The sequence below is a fragment of the Sebastes fasciatus genome, chromosome 5, assembly GCF_043250625.1.
Source record: "Sebastes fasciatus isolate fSebFas1 chromosome 5, fSebFas1.pri, whole genome shotgun sequence".
Taxonomy (NCBI): Eukaryota; Metazoa; Chordata; class Actinopteri; order Perciformes; family Sebastidae; genus Sebastes; species Sebastes fasciatus.
The window spans coordinates 5,209,569-5,229,423 of record NC_133799.1 but is presented as its reverse complement, the minus strand read 5'-3'; the positions used below and the strand labels follow the sequence as shown (position 1 = coordinate 5,229,423).

Sequence of the window (19,855 nt, the reverse complement as noted above, 5' to 3'; positions counted from 1 at the left end):
AAAGAGTAACGGCCATTACTGGCAAGTCGCGTATAGGTGGCATACACTGACAGCCAATGAAATTGCAGACTTATTAACGCTGTCCAAGGTGCTGAAAACGCGGCTTTGGTCCAGCAGTTTTCTCCTGAATATTTAAGAATGATTATCTGGAGCTGGTTCGAATCCCACTTGGTACAAAGTCTGTGATACATTATCAAAGATAATGAGCTATTTGGGAATCAAGAAATGTGAGTCTTAGTTTGTTATTTACTTCTTCTGATTATCATTAGATTAGACTAGTCTGGTTATATCAAGTTCTTGACTTACTTAAAGCTATTAACCAATTATATTAGAGTTTTCTTCCTATGTGTAACATTTAAATTGCAATTACTTAATTACTTCAATTAGAGACTTTACTGTTCATTATAAATTATTAATTTATTAATGAGACATGTAGACATTAGTGAATGAAATGTATTTATTAACCACAACTGTAACAGTAAATATTCAACAGAGCCCATATTGCAAGGTCACACATATATCACACAAAAATGTAAGGTAAAGTAAATATAATATTGTATATAATAAATGTAATAATTATTTACATGAGCAAAATATACAGTATATACAGTGGAAACCAGTTACAGTGATCACGGTTACATTGATAAACCGCTTATATGGGGCAGTGGTGGCCCTCCCTCATTACCACCACTGAGATGCCCTTGAGCAAGGCCCCCCCAACCGCTCCAGTGGAGTTGCTCAGTGACCAGCAGATCAGACTGTGGTTGTACTGGGCAGCTTCCAGGTGTGAATGTGTAACTGTGTGAATGTGATCAGGGCGTTCCTGAAAAAGAGAGCATTGCCCTCAGTGAACCTCCCCCTGAATAAAATAAAGGTAAAAACAAATAAATAAAATATGGATCAAAAAGCTTGGGACAGAATCATTCCTATGCAAATGCTGTTTAAGCTGTGGAGGAGGACAGCTGGGGACAGCTGACGGCCTGGGTAATGGCTGACCTGGTCAGGCAAGAAGAAAGACATAGCAAATTATTAAGATTGTGTGTTGACTTGATTCTATCTCTTTGACACGCACACAACCAAATCAAGAACATTCAAATACTTACTTTGAGCTCTTGGCGGTTGCAGCGGCGGGTGAATGGGCTCTGCAGACGTCTCAGGAGAAATCGGAAGTGCCTCTGACACTATATAGAATATTAAACATTTCATTATTATTCACAGTAAGATAAATAAAAAACTTGACTATGACATTGTGCACCAGTATCTGATTTACATCAATGAGAACAGTTCCGATGGACACTACATATGGATATTTTTAAGATGCAAATACAGTTAAAATAATACACACCTGGAACAGTGACAGTTGTCTCTGTTGGCAAGGGTCCTGGTGTTTCTGGCATCAGGAACATCAGCTCCTGAGGAAGGGGCACAGGTCTCTTTACCATCGGCAGAGCAGGGGCTGCAAGGAGATAAGGACCACAAAAAGTAATCAATTATTGGTTTATAACGGACATAATCAGAGGGAATATGACAGAAAGGTTTAAATGGATAAAAAGAAATATAATGCATTTACCATCTACTTGTGAACCCGTCAGTTCAGTTGGTGTGGACAGTGTAGCAGATGGTACTACAACAGAAAAAATCTTGTCAGTCATTTATATTTTGACAATATAAAAAAAACTGGTGTTAGTAAAGGCATACATTATCCATCTTTTACTTCACCTGCTTATCTCAGCCTTATATAGTTAAACAGACTGTTTGTTACATTAAAGTATAAAGAATTTCATTCATACACATGCAGTTTAGTTCTGTATGGATAAATATTTAGTAGTCAGTCATTACAATTTAGCCTAAGCAGGGGAAGCAACATGGCACACTGCAAACACATGCATACAAGTGTTAGTAACCACAGCAGTCCTATATGTATATATATATATATATACATATATATATATATATATATATATATATATATTCATCATATAAGTCTAAAAACTGGAATAAAGAGTGCTACTTACCCTCGCCATGACTGGAATCAATTCATAGTCACTAGGACAACAAGTTGAACAGCAAAACACAAACATGACCAGAACATGGTCAACATGAGAAGGAACGGTTTATGTCATGCTTCGGTTTGGGATAAGAATTCATGGTCCCAGAGTCTCTGTCGACGACAGGACGTTTTTGTTTGGTTAAGAACCTCTTTCTGTTCCCGAAGCCTGTCGTCTGGCAGTTGATGCTGATGGTGCAGAAACAGCTGTAAAACACAAACAAAAACAATTAAATATAAACTATATAGAATACACAATTAATATTAAACAGGCTGAACTGTAAATTATTTTGAATCTTCAGGCAGTAGAAACAAACCAATATAAGACAACAAATGTTTACTCACAGCTCTGCACATGTTGCTTAGAAGGACAGATACCCAGCATCGCTCTCTCCAGCTCTTCATCTTCATCCATCACTGTGATGCAAACAGACAAGAATTAGAATGTACTAAAAATATGGCTTTACTGCACTTAGGATAGTATGAATAAAATCACCACTGAAATAATGGAAGACGAAGTTTACTCCCTTTGGTGTACTAAAATACACTGGATACCATGACAGCATATACATTTTTTTGACAAAACAAATGGAAAACAAGACCCACCCATGGCTTCAGCAGGGGCCTGTGAGGCATGTGTCACCAGAGAGGAGCCAGAGGGGGAGGGCAGCTTCTTCTGCAGGTACACTTGTAGTTTGTGCATCTTTGTTCCTGGAGCACAGCTTTTCCTCATAATAAAGGCTGCATAGCCATCATCCCTGCTGTCCCAAATCTCTCTCCAGGTGCTTTTGGCACGAGAGCCAAAACCAACCAGCTGGTCATCCTCTGATGCTGCTGCTGCTGTCACAACTGGCTTTTGTTTCTCATAATTGAGAAGAGACTGGATTTCTTGAAAGCTGAGGGCATAGCTCACAAATGACAGCAGGCTGTCCTTGATGTGCCCCCCTGCCATGAACACTCCTGCAGTCTCCTCCTTTTGCTGGTTCTTGATTAGGTAGATGGTATACCCAATGTCATTTTCAAGGAGCCAGCGGAAGGACTTCCCTTTATATTTCCCAAACTGCAGGATGTATTCTCCAGCCACCTCAGTTTTATCTGAAGCATCCCCTCCTCTTAAAATGATCACAGACAGTGCATTTTTCCTGACCAGCTCCTCCTTCACGGGTGCAGACTTGTCCTGTAGAGAGGGGTTGTCTTTAAGGAGTTTGGCTGCATCCGTTGGATCCTGACGGAGATATCCAAGTGGTCCCTTGCGGAATGTGACACTCATTCTCCCAGGGAAAAAAACAGTTTTCTGCATTTTACCTGTAATGAAGAAAAGCATATTGATCTATTAATATGTTATAGACAGGCATTGTTTTCATAACAAATGTTAATAGTGAGGGTCTCAAGGGAGAGCAGGAATTAGGCGGTTCACATCTCAGCTCTAGCCCCTTTACTGTCTACATATTCTCACTGTATTTATCAGGGTTTTGAAGAAAAAAAAAATGATATCAAATACCTTTACTTTAATATTACCTTTACTACTTTGTATAGTACCTTGATTAAGTGCCTGCCTTTGTGTATGTCTTAACGATGAGCTCTGGTTGTTGAGGCAGACTATTTACACCTCAAAGATAGACATGGTATAGAAGCATATAATAAGTGTTAAAATTAAGCATGAATAGTACGTTGTACACAACATGACAAAGTATGAAAAACCCTCAGAGACATTGGTTCTCAATTAATAAACAATATTCTGGTGTTCTCTCATTTTAACAGAGGTGGAAGAAGTACTCTGATCTTGTACTTCAGTGATAGTACTGATACCACAGTGTAGAAATACTCTGCTACAAGTAAAAGTCCTGCATTAAAAACCTTAAGTATAAGTACATGCTGTGACAACAGCGTTAAGTGCAAACACGACGACTTTATGATTCATATGAAGCTTGTTCATTTATCATTCTGTCAATGTGTGTATGTAAAGTAACGTTAGTGTGTCCAGAGTAACGTTATATCTAACCTTAATGCTGATGTAAGCTGCTGATATACCGTAATTAACGCTACATTAGACATTAATGTTCACTAACAACGTGATGCTTTCAACCTAAGGAATGTTAAGTTTCGTTAGCTTGTAATTCATCCCAAAGTACCGCAGCAGCTCGACACAATAAACTGAGGAAACACGGCTAATGACAACTTTATAACACGTCAGACAGCGCCAGGATACATTATAATAACATGTTGGTTCATTGTTAATAATGTTACGTTAGCTTGTAGTTCATCCGAAAGTACCGCCGCGGCGACACAATAAACGGGAGAAACACGACTAACGTTAACTTTATAGCGTCCACACAAGCAAGAACACGTCAGACAGCGCCAGGATACATTATAGTAACATGTCGGTAATCGTTATTTATCTAAATATAACTCACCGTTTGGCGTAATGTCCACACAGCGCAGCTCAAGCTCAAGTCGATGCGAAGTGTAGCTCATCCAGACCAACACTGACAGAGTGGCGAAGGAAACAACAACTCCTCCTCCTCGCCTCGGAAAAAGGGCGCCAAACAAACAATAGCGGCCAAAGATATATTGCATCCGTAGTGGTTCAGCACTACCATAGAGAATGAACGGCAATGTGTTTAGGGCGTGCCGCGCGCGCAGTACTTGGATGGGAGACCGCCTGGGAATACCAGGTGCTGTAAGCTTTTTCACTTCTCTTTACAAACAGCAGAGGACGCCGCTGCTTCTCCGGTGGACACTTTGAAAATCAGAGCAGCTCATCTCTGGACTTTGAATTTTATAATTTTTCGCTCCTACAAAAATCACTTCCTTTTTCAAGAAGAGAAAAACATTCACAAGGAAACCATATCTACCTCTACTATCTAGAAGCTTATGGTGTGCATATTGAAATGAAGCTACATATTGGAGTCCGCTTACCCAATATTTACTTTGTGATTCCCTTGAAAGTGAGCAAATAGCCCTATAACTGTACTGTTATTACAGTGAAAAAGGATGAAGGAGGGACTACTTTATTTCACAGCTTGCATACCCAGTTCTTACGCTGAACTACGGGGCCTTTCTCCCACATTTTCAACGCTTTGTCCTGATGCTAGTGTGCTGTCACCAAAGAGTAACGGCCATTACTTCAGCTCGAATCACATCTGCATGCTTTTCAAAAAAAGTTGAAAACTGACGTGTCGTTTGTGAGTGATGAATATCTTGCTGCACTATTCTTTACACTGTATGTTGTCCAATAAACTTAAATAAAGGTTTGTTTTTTTCTGAGTGAAATTAATCAGCTTCTAATTAGTTTATGATGTAATGATATGAAAGGACGCGAAAGGTGGCTTAGGTTCTTCTCTGAAATCAGTATTGATCGTCAGGTGGATGCTACGTTAGATCCCAAAACTGCCTCACTTTTCCCCAGTATTTTATTAGAATTGTTAAAACATACTGTACACATACTTCTACAGCTATAGCTGTAAAGGAACACCCTACTTGTTTTGTTCCCGAGCACTAATAATGTACACTACTGTGTATTCCTAACAATACGTACTCTACATTTGGAAACTTCTCACAATGTCATTCCCAAAGTATTTTTTTTTGTAAGCACATCATCATTTGAAAATAATATAAATGATACTATAGCTAATTTCATTGCAATATGGACACTGTTACCCCTTATTTTCCCTGCCTTGTTACCCAGTAACAACACGACTGTACCCCAGACAGATGTCTTGCATGTGTATGGACATGTGAGGACAGAGGCCCAAGAAATTGGCTACACCACCGGAGAATTGCTTGGCCTTCCAGCATTTGACATTTACATCAACAAGATATAAGTAAATGTTTGCAAAGAAATGATCAGTGAGTTTAGAATGCAGAAAGCATTCATCTAATTGAACTTCTATCTGCCATGTCTACACCTGTAACTCCTGATCTGTTCTTTAAAAAATATTAGAAAAGCATTGACATTGTGTGTGCACCATTCTATTGACTTTCATCTGTGCCTGTCAGTGTCCAATGAAGCAGCAGCGTCCTCTGCTGTTTGTAAAGAGAAGTGAAAAAGCTTACAGCACCTGGTATTCCCAGGCGGTCTCCCATCCAAGTACTGACCAGGCCCGACCCTGCTTAGCTTCCGAGATCAGACGAGATTGGGCGTGTTCAGGGTGGTATGGCCGTAAGCAACAACTGCATCAACAAAAGGGCCCTTTATAGATGCTGTAACACAAAGTCTTCTTATTCTGTCTATACAGGTAGCAGCTGCAGATTGTCAGGAGCACAAACAAATATTCTCACTTTGATGACAAAAATGGCCTGTGTAACAAACTCTGTCAGTGTTACCTTGTTACAGGCTGTGTTATAAAACTATTATTGGATTATTATCACTGATGTATTGCTGTGTAAGCAGCATTTTCAAGTATCATACTGCGCCATATTTTATGAAATAATCACGTTTTAAATGTCAAATCTCAATCTACAAAGTCTCAATAGCATTCACAACCGTAGTGGAGTAAAAACTACAATCTATCCCTGTAAAATGAAGTATAAAGTAGCATAAAATTGAAAAAAGCACCTCAAAAATGCATTCAAGCAGCTTAGTTACAATCTCACCTCTGTAATAGATAGTCTTTATCATTCATGTGGGGAAACTGTATCACTGTAATCAGAGCTCCTTGCCCACAACTTACAGAAATATGTTAATGTCAATATGGACAGAAATGCACACAGGCGTTCACAGTGGTAGTGATCGACATCTATAAAGGGCCTTTTCTTACAAGTACTGTTGCTTACGGCCATACCACCCTGAACACGCCCGATCTCGTCTGATCTCGGAAGCTAAGCAGGGTCGGGCCTGGTCAGTACTTGGATGGGAGACCGCCTGGGAATACCAGGTGCTGTAAGCTTTTTCACTTCTCTTTACAAACAGCAGAGGACGCCGCTGCTTCTCCGGTGGACACTTTGAAAATCAGAGCAGCTCATCTCTGGACTTTGAATTTTATAATTTTTCGCTCCTACAAAAATCACTTCCTTTTTCAAGAAGAGAAAAACATTCACAAGGAAACCATATCTACCTCTACTATCTAGAAGCTTATGGTGTGCATATTGAAATGAAGCTTCATATTGCAGTTCGCTTACCCAATATTTACTTTGTGATTCCCTTGAAAGTGAGCAAATAGCCCTATAACTGTACTGTTATTACAGTGAAAAAGGATGAAGGAGGGACTACTTTATTTCACAGCTTGCATACCCAGTTCTTACGCTGAACTACGGGGCCTTTCTCCCACATTTTCAACGCTTTGTCCTGATGCTAGTGTGCTGTCACCAAAGAGTAACGGCCATTACTTCAGCTCGAATCACATCTGCATGCTTTTCAAAAAAAGTTGAAAACTGACGTGTCGTTTGTGAGTGATGAATATCTTGCTGCACTATTCTTTACACTGTATGTTGTCCAATAAACTTAAATAAAGGTTTGTTTTTTTCTGAGTGAAATTAATCAGCTTCTAATTAGTTTATGATGTAATGATATGAAAGGACGCGAAAGGTGGCTTAGGTTCTTCTCTGAAATCAGTATTGATCGTCAGGTGGATGCTACGTTAGATCCCAAAACTGCCTCACTTTTCCCCAGTATTTTATTAGAATTGTTAAAACATACTGTACACATACTTCTACAGCTATAGCTGTAAAGGAACACCCTACTTGTTTTGTTCCCGAGCACTAATAATGTACACTACTGTGTATTCCTAACAATACGTACTCTACATTTGGAAACTTCTCACAATGTCATTCCCAAAGTATTTTTTTTTGTAAGCACATCATCATTTGAAAATAATATAAATGATACTATAGCTAATTTCATTGCAATATGGACACTGTTACCCCTTATTTTCCCTGCCTTGTTACCCAGTAACAACACGACTGTACCCCAGACAGATGTCTTGCATGTGTATGGACATGTGAGGACAGAGGCCCAAGAAATTGGCTACACCACCGGAGAATTGCTTGGCCTTCCAGCATTTGACATTTACATCAACAAGATATAAGTAAATGTTTGCAAAGAAATGATCAGTGAGTTTAGAATGCAGAAAGCATTCATCTAATTGAACTTCTATCTGCCATGTCTACACCTGTAACTCCTGATCTGTTCTTTAAAAAATATTAGAAAAGCATTGACATTGTGTGTGCACCATTCTATTGACTTTCATCTGTGCCTGTCAGTGTCCAATGAAGCAGCAGCGTCCTCTGCTGTTTGTAAAGAGAAGTGCAAAAGCTTACAGCACCTGGTATTCCCAGGCGGTCTCCCATCCAAGTACTGACCAGGCCCGACCCTGCTTAGCTTCCGAGATCAGACGAGATCGGGCGTGTTCAGGGTGGTATGGCCGTAAGCAACAACTGCATCAACAAAAGGGCCCTTTATAGATGCTGTAACACAAAGTCTTCTTATTCTGTCTATACAGGTAGCAGCTGCAGATTGTCAGGAGCACAAACAAATATTCTCACTTTGATGACAAAAATGGCCTGTGTAACAAACTCTGTCAGTGTTACCTTGTTACAGGCTGTGTTATAAAACTATTATTGGATTATTATCACTGATGTATTGCTGTGTAAGCAGCATTTTCAAGTATCATACTGCGCCATATTTTATGAAATAATCACGTTTTAAATGTCAAATCTCAATCTACAAAGTCTCAATAGCATTCACAACCGTAGTGGAGTAAAAACTACAATCTATCCCTGTAAAATGAAGTATAAAGTAGCATAAAATTGAAAAAAGCACCTCAAAAATGCATTCAAGCAGCTTAGTTACAATCTCACCTCTGTAATAGATAGTCTTTATCATTCATGTGGGGAAACTGTATCACTGTAATCAGAGCTCCTTGCCCACAACTTACAGAAATATGTTAATGTCAATATGGACAGAAATGCACACAGGCGTTCACGGTGGTAGTGATCGACATCTATAAAGGGCCTTTTCTTACAAGTACTGTTGCTTACGGCCATACCACCCTGAACACGCCCGATCTCGTCTGATCTCGGAAGCTAAGCAGGGTCGGGCCTGGTCAGTACTTGGATGGGAGACCGCCTGGGAATACCAGGTGCTGTAAGCTTTTTCACTTCTCTTTACAAACAGCAGAGAGCGCCGCTGCTTCTCCGGTGGACACTTTGAAAATCAGAGCAGCTCATCTCTGGACTTTGAATTTTATAATTTTTCGCTCCTACAAAAATCACTTCCTTTTTCAAGAAGAGAAAAACATTCACAAGGAAACCATATCTACCTCTACTATCTAGAAGCTTATGGTGTGCATATTGAAATGAAGCTTCATATTGCAGTTCGCTTACCCAATATTTACTTTGTGATTCCCTTGAAAGTGAGCAAATAGCCCTATAACTGTACTGTTATTACAGTGAAAAAGGATGAAGGAGGGACTACTTTATTTCACAGCTTGCATACCCAGTTCTTACGCTGAACTACGGGGCCTTTCTCCCACATTTTCAACGCTTTGTCCTGATGCTAGTGTGCTGTCACCAAAGAGTAACGGCCATTACTTCAGCTCGAATCACATCTGCATGCTTTTCAAAAAAAGTTGAAAACTGACGTGTCGTTTGTGAGTGATGAATATCTTGCTGCACTATTCTTTACACTGTATGTTGTCCAATAAACTTAAATAAAGGTTTGTTTTTTTCTGAGTGAAATTAATCAGCTTCTAATTAGTTTATGATGTAATGATATGAAAGGACGCGAAAGGTGGCTTAGGTTCTTCTCTGAAATCAGTATTGATCGTCAGGTGGATGCTACGTTAGATCCCAAAACTGCCTCACTTTTCCCCAGTATTTTATTAGAATTGTTAAAACATACTGTACACATACTTCTACAGCTATAGCTGTAAAGGAACACCCTACTTGTTTTGTTCCCGAGCACTAATAATGTACACTACTGTGTATTCCTAACAATACGTACTCTACATTTGGAAACTTCTCACAATGTCATTCCCAAAGTATTTTTTTTTGTAAGCACATCATCATTTGAAAATAATATAAATGATACTATAGCTAATTTCATTGCAATATGGACACTGTTACCCCTTATTTTCCCTGCCTTGTTACCCAGTAACAACACGACTGTACCCCAGACAGATGTCTTGCATGTGTATGGACATGTGAGGACAGAGGCCCAAGAAATTGGCTACACCACCGGAGAATTGCTTGGCCTTCCAGCATTTGACATTTACATCAACAAGATATAAGTAAATGTTTGCAAAGAAATGATCAGTGAGTTTAGAATGCAGAAAGCATTCATCTAATTGAACTTCTATCTGCCATGTCTACACCTGTAACTCCTGATCTGTTCTTTAAAAAATATTAGAAAAGCATTGACATTGTGTGTGCACCATTCTATTGACTTTCATCTGTGCCTGTCAGTGTCCAATGAAGCAGCAGCGTCCTCTGCTGTTTGTAAAGAGAAGTGCAAAAGCTTACAGCACCTGGTATTCCCAGGCGGTCTCCCATCCAAGTACTGACCAGGCCCGACCCTGCTTAGCTTCCGAGATCAGACGAGATCGGGCGTGTTCAGGGTGGTATGGCCGTAAGCAACAACTGCATCAACAAAAGGGCCCTTTATAGATGCTGTAACACAAAGTCTTCTTATTCTGTCTATACAGGTAGCAGCTGCAGATTGTCAGGAGCACAAACAAATATTCTCACTTTGATGACAAAAATGGCCTGTGTAACAAACTCTGTCAGTGTTACCTTGTTACAGGCTGTGTTATAAAACTATTATTGGATTATTATCACTGATGTATTGCTGTGTAAGCAGCATTTTCAAGTATCATACTGCGCCATATTTTATGAAATAATCACGTTTTAAATGTCAAATCTCAATCTACAAAGTCTCAATAGCATTCACAACCGTAGTGGAGTAAAAACTACAATCTATCCCTGTAAAATGAAGTATAAAGTAGCATAAAATTGAAAAAAGCACCTCAAAAATGCATTCAAGCAGCTTAGTTACAATCTCACCTCTGTAATAGATAGTCTTTATCATTCATGTGGGGAAACTGTATCACTGTAATCAGAGCTCCTTGCCCACAACTTACAGAAATATGTTAATGTCAATATGGACAGAAATGCACACAGGCGTTCACAGTGGTAGTGATCGACATCTATAAAGGGCCTTTTCTTACAAGTACTGTTGCTTACGGCCATACCACCCTGAACACGCCCGATCTCGTCTGATCTCGGAAGCTAAGCAGGGTCGGGCCTGGTCAGTACTTGGATGGGAGACCGCCTGGGAATACCAGGTGCTGTAAGCTTTTTCACTTCTCTTTACAAACAGCAGAGGACGCCGCTGCTTCTCCGGTGGACACTTTGAAAATCAGAGCAGCTCATCTCTGGACTTTGAATTTTATAATTTTTCGCTCCTACAAAAATCACTTCCTTTTTCAAGAAGAGAAAAACATTCACAAGGAAACCATATCTACCTCTACTATCTAGAAGCTTATGGTGTGCATATTGAAATGAAGCTTCATATTGCAGTTCGCTTACCCAATATTTACTTTGTGATTCCCTTGAAAGTGAGCAAATAGCCCTATAACTGTACTGTTATTACAGTGAAAAAGGATGAAGGAGGGACTACTTTATTTCACAGCTTGCATACCCAGTTCTTACGCTGAACTACGGGGCCTTTCTCCCACATTTTCAACGCTTTGTCCTGATGCTAGTGTGCTGTCACCAAAGAGTAACGGCCATTACTTCAGCTCGAATCACATCTGCATGCTTTTCAAAAAAAGTTGAAAACTGACGTGTCGTTTGTGAGTGATGAATATCTTGCTGCACTATTCTTTACACTGTATGTTGTCCAATAAACTTAAATAAAGGTTTGTTTTTTTCTGAGTGAAATTAATCAGCTTCTAATTAGTTTATGATGTAATGATATGAAAGGACGCGAAAGGTGGCTTAGGTTCTTCTCTGAAATCAGTATTGATCGTCAGGTGGATGCTACGTTAGATCCCAAAACTGCCTCACTTTTCCCCAGTATTTTATTAGAATTGTTAAAACATACTGTACACATACTTCTACAGCTATAGCTGTAAAGGAACACCCTACTTGTTTTGTTCCCGAGCACTAATAATGTACACTACTGTGTATTCCTAACAATACGTACTCTACATTTGGAAACTTCTCACAATGTCATTCCCAAAGTATTTTTTTTTGTAAGCACATCATCATTTGAAAATAATATAAATGATACTATAGCTAATTTCATTGCAATATGGACACTGTTACCCCTTATTTTCCCTGCCTTGTTACCCAGTAACAACACGACTGTACCCCAGACAGATGTCTTGCATGTGTATGGACATGTGAGGACAGAGGCCCAAGAAATTGGCTACACCACCGGAGAATTGCTTGGCCTTCCAGCATTTGACATTTACATCAACAAGATATAAGTAAATGTTTGCAAAGAAATGATCAGTGAGTTTAGAATGCAGAAAGCATTCATCTAATTGAACTTCTATCTGCCATGTCTACACCTGTAACTCCTGATCTGTTCTTTAAAAAATATTAGAAAAGCATTGACATTGTGTGTGCACCATTCTATTGACTTTCATCTGTGCCTGTCAGTGTCCAATGAAGCAGCAGCGTCCTCTGCTGTTTGTAAAGAGAAGTGCAAAAGCTTACAGCACCTGGTATTCCCAGGCGGTCTCCCATCCAAGTACTGACCAGGCCCGACCCTGCTTAGCTTCCGAGATCAGACGAGATCGGGCGTGTTCAGGGTGGTATGGCCGTAAGCAACAACTGCATCAACAAAAGGGCCCTTTATAGATGCTGTAACACAAAGTCTTCTTATTCTGTCTATACAGGTAGCAGCTGCAGATTGTCAGGAGCACAAACAAATATTCTCACTTTGATGACAAAAATGGCCTGTGTAACAAACTCTGTCAGTGTTACCTTGTTACAGGCTGTGTTATAAAACTATTATTGGATTATTATCACTGATGTATTGCTGTGTAAGCAGCATTTTCAAGTATCATACTGCGCCATATTTTATGAAATAATCACGTTTTAAATGTCAAATCTCAATCTACAAAGTCTCAATAGCATTCACAACCGTAGTGGAGTAAAAACTACAATCTATCCCTGTAAAATGAAGTATAAAGTAGCATAAAATTGAAAAAAGCACCTCAAAAATGCATTCAAGCAGCTTAGTTACAATCTCACCTCTGTAATAGATAGTCTTTATCATTCATGTGGGGAAACTGTATCACTGTAATCAGAGCTCCTTGCCCACAACTTACAGAAATATGTTAATGTCAATATGGACAGAAATGCACACAGGCGTTCACGGTGGTAGTGATCGACATCTATAAAGGGCCTTTTCTTACAAGTACTGTTGCTTACGGCCATACCACCCTGAACACGCCCGATCTCGTCTGATCTCGGAAGCTAAGCAGGGTCGGGCCTGGTCAGTACTTGGATGGGAGACCGCCTGGGAATACCAGGTGCTGTAAGCTTTTTCACTTCTCTTTACAAACAGCAGAGAGCGCCGCTGCTTCTCCGGTGGACACTTTGAAAATCAGAGCAGCTCATCTCTGGACTTTGAATTTTATAATTTTTCGCTCCTACAAAAATCACTTCCTTTTTCAAGAAGAGAAAAACATTCACAAGGAAACCATATCTACCTCTACTATCTAGAAGCTTATGGTGTGCATATTGAAATGAAGCTTCATATTGCAGTTCGCTTACCCAATATTTACTTTGTGATTCCCTTGAAAGTGAGCAAATAGCCCTATAACTGTACTGTTATTACAGTGAAAAAGGATGAAGGAGGGACTACTTTATTTCACAGCTTGCATACCCAGTTCTTACGCTGAACTACGGGGCCTTTCTCCCACATTTTCAACGCTTTGTCCTGATGCTAGTGTGCTGTCACCAAAGAGTAACGGCCATTACTTCAGCTCGAATCACATCTGCATGCTTTTCAAAAAAAGTTGAAAACTGACGTGTCGTTTGTGAGTGATGAATATCTTGCTGCACTATTCTTTACACTGTATGTTGTCCAATAAACTTAAATAAAGGTTTGTTTTTTTCTGAGTGAAATTAATCAGCTTCTAATTAGTTTATGATGTAATGATATGAAAGGACGCGAAAGGTGGCTTAGGTTCTTCTCTGAAATCAGTATTGATCGTCAGGTGGATGCTACGTTAGATCCCAAAACTGCCTCACTTTTCCCCAGTATTTTATTAGAATTGTTAAAACATACTGTACACATACTTCTACAGCTATAGCTGTAAAGGAACACCCTACTTGTTTTGTTCCCGAGCACTAATAATGTACACTACTGTGTATTCCTAACAATACGTACTCTACATTTGGAAACTTCTCACAATGTCATTCCCAAAGTATTTTTTTTTGTAAGCACATCATCATTTGAAAATAATATAAATGATACTATAGCTAATTTCATTGCAATATGGACACTGTTACCCCTTATTTTCCCTGCCTTGTTACCCAGTAACAACACGACTGTACCCCAGACAGATGTCTTGCATGTGTATGGACATGTGAGGACAGAGGCCCAAGAAATTGGCTACACCACCGGAGAATTGCTTGGCCTTCCAGCATTTGACATTTACATCAACAAGATATAAGTAAATGTTTGCAAAGAAATGATCAGTGAGTTTAGAATGCAGAAAGCATTCATCTAATTGAACTTCTATCTGCCATGTCTACACCTGTAACTCCTGATCTGTTCTTTAAAAAATATTAGAAAAGCATTGACATTGTGTGTGCACCATTCTATTGACTTTCATCTGTGCCTGTCAGTGTCCAATGAAGCAGCAGCGTCCTCTGCTGTTTGTAAAGAGAAGTGCAAAAGCTTACAGCACCTGGTATTCCCAGGCGGTCTCCCATCCAAGTACTGACCAGGCCCGACCCTGCTTAGCTTCCGAGATCAGACGAGATCGGGCGTGTTCAGGGTGGTATGGCCGTAAGCAACAACTGCATCAACAAAAGGGCCCTTTATAGATGCTGTAACACAAAGTCTTCTTATTCTGTCTATACAGGTAGCAGCTGCAGATTGTCAGGAGCACAAACAAATATTCTCACTTTGATGACAAAAATGGCCTGTGTAACAAACTCTGTCAGTGTTACCTTGTTACAGGCTGTGTTATAAAACTATTATTGGATTATTATCACTGATGTATTGCTGTGTAAGCAGCATTTTCAAGTATCATACTGCGCCATATTTTATGAAATAATCACGTTTTAAATGTCAAATCTCAATCTACAAAGTCTCAATAGCATTCACAACCGTAGTGGAGTAAAAACTACAATCTATCCCTGTAAAATGAAGTATAAAGTAGCATAAAATTGAAAAAAGCACCTCAAAAATGCATTCAAGCAGCTTAGTTACAATCTCACCTCTGTAATAGATAGTCTTTATCATTCATGTGGGGAAACTGTATCACTGTAATCAGAGCTCCTTGCCCACAACTTACAGAAATATGTTAATGTCAATATGGACAGAAATGCACACAGGCGTTCACGGTGGTAGTGATCGACATCTATAAAGGGCCTTTTCTTACAAGTACTGTTGCTTACGGCCATACCACCCTGAACACGCCCGATCTCGTCTGATCTCGGAAGCTAAGCAGGGTCGGGCCTGGTCAGTACTTGGATGGGAGACCGCCTGGGAATACCAGGTGCTGTAAGCTTTTTCACTTCTCTTTACAAACAGCAGAGAGCGCCGCTGCTTCTCCGGTGGACACTTTGAAAATCAGAGCAGCTCATCTCTGGACTTTGAATTTTATAATTTTTCGCTCCTACAAAAATCACTTCCTTTTTCAAGAAGAGAAAAACATTCACAAGGAAACCATATCTACCTCTACTATCTAGAAGCTTATGGTGTGCATATTGAAATGAAGCTACATATTGGAGTCCGCTTACCCAATATTTACTTTGTGATTCCCTTGAAAGTGAGCAAATAGCCCTATAACTGTACTGTTATTACAGTGAAAAAGGATGAAGGAGGGACTACTTTATTTCACAGCTTGCATACCCAGTTCTTACGCTGAACTACGGGGCCTTTCTCCCACATTTTCAACGCTTTGTCCTGATGCTAGTGTGCTGTCACCAAAGAGTAACGGCCATTACTTCAGCTCGAATCACATCTGCATGCTTTTCAAAAAAAGTTGAAAACTGACGTGTCGTTTGTGAGTGATGAATATCTTGCTGCACTATTCTTTACACTGTATGTTGTCCAATAAACTTAAATAAAGGTTTGTTTTTTTCTGAGTGAAATTAATCAGCTTCTAATTAGTTTATGATGTAATGATATGAAAGGACGCGAAAGGTGGCTTAGGTTCTTCTCTGAAATCAGTATTGATCGTCAGGTGGATGCTACGTTAGATCCCAAAACTGCCTCACTTTTCCCCAGTATTTTATTAGAATTGTTAAAACATACTGTACACATACTTCTACAGCTATAGCTGTAAAGGAACACCCTACTTGTTTTGTTCCCGAGCACTAATAATGTACACTACTGTGTATTCCTAACAATACGTACTCTACATTTGGAAACTTCTCACAATGTCATTCCCAAAGTATTTTTTTTTGTAAGCACATCATCATTTGAAAATAATATAAATGATACTATAGCTAATTTCATTGCAATATGGACACTGTTACCCCTTATTTTCCCTGCCTTGTTACCCAGTAACAACACGACTGTACCCCAGACAGATGTCTTGCATGTGTATGGACATGTGAGGACAGAGGCCCAAGAAATTGGCTACACCACCGGAGAATTGCTTGGCCTTCCAGCATTTGACATTTACATCAACAAGATATAAGTAAATGTTTGCAAAGAAATGATCAGTGAGTTTAGAATGCAGAAAGCATTCATCTAATTGAACTTCTATCTGCCATGTCTACACCTGTAACTCCTGATCTGTTCTTTAAAAAATATTAGAAAAGCATTGACATTGTGTGTGCACCATTCTATTGACTTTCATCTGTGCCTGTCAGTGTCCAATGAAGCAGCAGCGTCCTCTGCTGTTTGTAAAGAGAAGTGCAAAAGCTTACAGCACCTGGTATTCCCAGGCGGTCTCCCATCCAAGTACTGACCAGGCCCGACCCTGCTTAGCTTCCGAGATCAGACGAGATCGGGCGTGTTCAGGGTGGTATGGCCGTAAGCAACAACTGCATCAACAAAAGGGCCCTTTATAGATGCTGTAACACAAAGTCTTCTTATTCTGTCTATACAGGTAGCAGCTGCAGATTGTCAGGAGCACAAACAAATATTCTCACTTTGATGACAAAAATGGCCTGTGTAACAAACTCTGTCAGTGTTACCTTGTTACAGGCTGTGTTATAAAACTATTATTGGATTATTATCACTGATGTATTGCTGTGTAAGCAGCATTTTCAAGTATCATACTGCGCCATATTTTATGAAATAATCACGTTTTAAATGTCAAATCTCAATCTACAAAGTCTCAATAGCATTCACAACCGTAGTGGAGTAAAAACTACAATCTATCCCTGTAAAATGAAGTATAAAGTAGCATAAAATTGAAAAAAGCACCTCAAAAATGCATTCAAGCAGCTTAGTTACAATCTCACCTCTGTAATAGATAGTCTTTATCATTCATGTGGGGAAACTGTATCACTGTAATCAGAGCTCCTTGCCCACAACTTACAGAAATATGTTAATGTCAATATGGACAGAAATGCACACAGGCGTTCACGGTGGTAGTGATCGACATCTATAAAGGGCCTTTTCTTACAAGTACTGTTGCTTACGGCCATACCACCCTGAACACGCCCGATCTCGTCTGATCTCGGAAGCTAAGCAGGGTCGGGCCTGGTCAGTACTTGGATGGGAGACCGCCTGGGAATACCAGGTGCTGTAAGCTTTTTCACTTCTCTTTACAAACAGCAGAGAGCGCCGCTGCTTCTCCGGTGGACACTTTGAAAATCAGAGCAGCTCATCTCTGGACTTTGAATTTTATAATTTTTCGCTCCTACAAAAATCACTTCCTTTTTCAAGAAGAGAAAAACATTCACAAGGAAACCATATCTACCTCTACTATCTAGAAGCTTATGGTGTGCATATTGAAATGAAGCTACATATTGGAGTCCGCTTACCCAATATTTACTTTGTGATTCCCTTGAAAGTGAGCAAATAGCCCTATAACTGTACTGTTATTACAGTGAAAAAGGATGAAGGAGGGACTACTTTATTTCACAGCTTGCATACCCAGTTCTTACGCTGAACTACGGGGCCTTTCTCCCACATTTTCAACGCTTTGTCCTGATGCTAGTGTGCTGTCACCAAAGAGTAACGGCCATTACTTCAGCTCGAATCACATCTGCATGCTTTTCAAAAAAAGTTGAAAACTGACGTGTCGTTTGTGAGTGATGAATATCTTGCTGCACTATTCTTTACACTGTATGTTGTCCAATAAACTTAAATAAAGGTTTGTTTTTTTCTGAGTGAAATTAATCAGCTTCTAATTAGTTTATGATGTAATGATATGAAAGGACGAGAAAGGTGGCTTAGGTTCTTCTCTGAAATCAGTATTGATCGTCAGGTGGATGCTACGTTAGATCCCAAAACTGCCTCACTTTTCCCCAGTATTTTATTAGAATTGTTAAAACATACTGTACACATACTTCTACAGCTATAGCTGTAAAGGAACACCCTACTTGTTTTGTTCCCGAGCACTAATAATGTACACTACTGTGTATTCCTAACAATACGTACTCTACATTTGGAAACTTCTCACAATGTCATTCCCAAAGTATTTTTTTTTGTAAGCACATCATCATTTGAAAATAATATAAATGATACTATAGCTAATTTCATTGCAATATGGACACTGTTACCCCTTATTTTCCCTGCCTTGTTACCCAGTAACAACACGACTGTACCCCAGACAGATGTCTTGCATGTGTATGGACATGTGAGGACAGAGGCCCAAGAAATTGGCTACACCACCGGAGAATTGCTTGGCCTTCCAGCATTTGACATTTACATCAACAAGATATAAGTAAATGTTTGCAAAGAAATGATCAGTGAGTTTAGAATGCAGAAAGCATTCATCTAATTGAACTTCTATCTGCCATGTCTACACCTGTAACTCCTGATCTGTTCTTTAAAAAATATTAGAAAAGCATTGACATTGTGTGTGCACCATTCTATTGACTTTCATCTGTGCCTGTCAGTGTCCAATGAAGAAGCAGCGGCGCTCTCTGCTGTTTGTAAAGAGAAGTGAAAAAGCTTACAGCACCTGGTATTCCCAGGCGGTCTCCCATCCAAGTACTGACCAGGCCCGACCCTGCTTAGCTTCCGAGATCAGACGAGATCGGGCGTGTTCAGGGTGGTATGGCCGTAAGCAACAACTGCATCAACAAAAGGGCCCTTTATAGATGCTGTAACACAAAGTCTTCTTATTCTGTCTATACAGGTAGCAGCTGCAGATTGTCAGGAGCACAAACAAATATTCTCACTTTGATGACAAAAATGGCCTGTGTAACAAACTCTGTCAGTGTTACCTTGTTACAGGCTGTGTTATAAAACTATTATTGGATTATTATCACTGATGTATTGCTGTGTAAGCAGCATTTTCAAGTATCATACTGCGCCATATTTTATGAAATAATCACGTTTTAAATGTCAAATCTCAATCTACAAAGTCTCAATAGCATTCACAACCGTAGTGGAGTAAAAACTACAATCTATCCCTGTAAAATGAAGTATAAAGTAGCATAAAATTGAAAAAAGCACCTCAAAAATGCATTCAAGCAGCTTAGTTACAATCT

The 19,855-nt window shown here is 39.6% G+C and overlaps 1 protein-coding gene and 13 non-coding genes across 14 annotated transcripts; 6 read left to right on the top strand and 8 right to left on the bottom strand.

The window, feature by feature from the left end:
• Nucleotides 1-1,114: 1,114 nt before the first annotated feature.
• LOC141768581 (uncharacterized) lies at nt 1,115-4,560 on the bottom strand. Its single transcript, XM_074636975.1, has 7 exons — nt 4,462-4,560; nt 2,654-3,352; nt 2,393-2,464; nt 2,016-2,254; nt 1,571-1,624; nt 1,346-1,456; nt 1,115-1,181 (listed from the first exon to the last, which is right to left on the bottom strand). Exons 1-4 carry the CDS (start codon nt 4,520-4,522, stop codon nt 2,190-2,192), a joined length of 897 nt encoding a protein of 298 aa, XP_074493076.1. The 5' UTR covers nt 4,523-4,560; the 3' UTR covers nt 1,115-1,181; nt 1,346-1,456; nt 1,571-1,624; nt 2,016-2,189.
• Nucleotides 4,561-6,096: 1,536 nt separating this feature from the next.
• LOC141768692 (5S ribosomal RNA) lies at nt 6,097-6,215 on the bottom strand. The gene has a single exon (XR_012594186.1). It is a non-coding gene; the product is annotated as a 5S ribosomal RNA (ribosomal RNA).
• Nucleotides 6,216-6,817: 602 nt separating this feature from the next.
• Nucleotides 6,818-6,936, top strand: LOC141768679 (5S ribosomal RNA). The gene has a single exon (XR_012594174.1). It is a non-coding gene; the product is annotated as a 5S ribosomal RNA (ribosomal RNA).
• A 1,362-nt stretch (nt 6,937-8,298) lies between these two features.
• Nucleotides 8,299-8,417, bottom strand: LOC141768678 (5S ribosomal RNA). Its single transcript, XR_012594173.1, has one exon. It is a non-coding gene; the product is annotated as a 5S ribosomal RNA (ribosomal RNA).
• Nucleotides 8,418-9,019: 602 nt separating this feature from the next.
• LOC141768677 (5S ribosomal RNA) lies at nt 9,020-9,138 on the top strand. The gene has a single exon (XR_012594172.1). It is a non-coding gene; the product is annotated as a 5S ribosomal RNA (ribosomal RNA).
• Nucleotides 9,139-10,500: 1,362 nt separating this feature from the next.
• On the bottom strand, nt 10,501-10,619 carry LOC141768676 (5S ribosomal RNA). The gene has a single exon (XR_012594171.1). It is a non-coding gene; the product is annotated as a 5S ribosomal RNA (ribosomal RNA).
• A 602-nt stretch (nt 10,620-11,221) lies between these two features.
• Nucleotides 11,222-11,340, top strand: LOC141768675 (5S ribosomal RNA). Its single transcript, XR_012594170.1, has one exon. It is a non-coding gene; the product is annotated as a 5S ribosomal RNA (ribosomal RNA).
• Nucleotides 11,341-12,702: 1,362 nt separating this feature from the next.
• Nucleotides 12,703-12,821, bottom strand: LOC141768674 (5S ribosomal RNA). Its single transcript, XR_012594169.1, has one exon. It is a non-coding gene; the product is annotated as a 5S ribosomal RNA (ribosomal RNA).
• Nucleotides 12,822-13,423: 602 nt separating this feature from the next.
• Nucleotides 13,424-13,542, top strand: LOC141768672 (5S ribosomal RNA). Its single transcript, XR_012594167.1, has one exon. It is a non-coding gene; the product is annotated as a 5S ribosomal RNA (ribosomal RNA).
• A 1,362-nt stretch (nt 13,543-14,904) lies between these two features.
• LOC141768671 (5S ribosomal RNA) lies at nt 14,905-15,023 on the bottom strand. Its single transcript, XR_012594166.1, has one exon. It is a non-coding gene; the product is annotated as a 5S ribosomal RNA (ribosomal RNA).
• Nucleotides 15,024-15,625: 602 nt separating this feature from the next.
• LOC141768670 (5S ribosomal RNA) lies at nt 15,626-15,744 on the top strand. The gene has a single exon (XR_012594165.1). It is a non-coding gene; the product is annotated as a 5S ribosomal RNA (ribosomal RNA).
• A 1,362-nt stretch (nt 15,745-17,106) lies between these two features.
• Nucleotides 17,107-17,225, bottom strand: LOC141768669 (5S ribosomal RNA). The gene has a single exon (XR_012594164.1). It is a non-coding gene; the product is annotated as a 5S ribosomal RNA (ribosomal RNA).
• A 602-nt stretch (nt 17,226-17,827) lies between these two features.
• On the top strand, nt 17,828-17,946 carry LOC141768668 (5S ribosomal RNA). Its single transcript, XR_012594163.1, has one exon. It is a non-coding gene; the product is annotated as a 5S ribosomal RNA (ribosomal RNA).
• A 1,365-nt stretch (nt 17,947-19,311) lies between these two features.
• On the bottom strand, nt 19,312-19,430 carry LOC141768667 (5S ribosomal RNA). The gene has a single exon (XR_012594162.1). It is a non-coding gene; the product is annotated as a 5S ribosomal RNA (ribosomal RNA).
• Between the last annotated feature and the right edge of the window lie 425 nt (nt 19,431-19,855).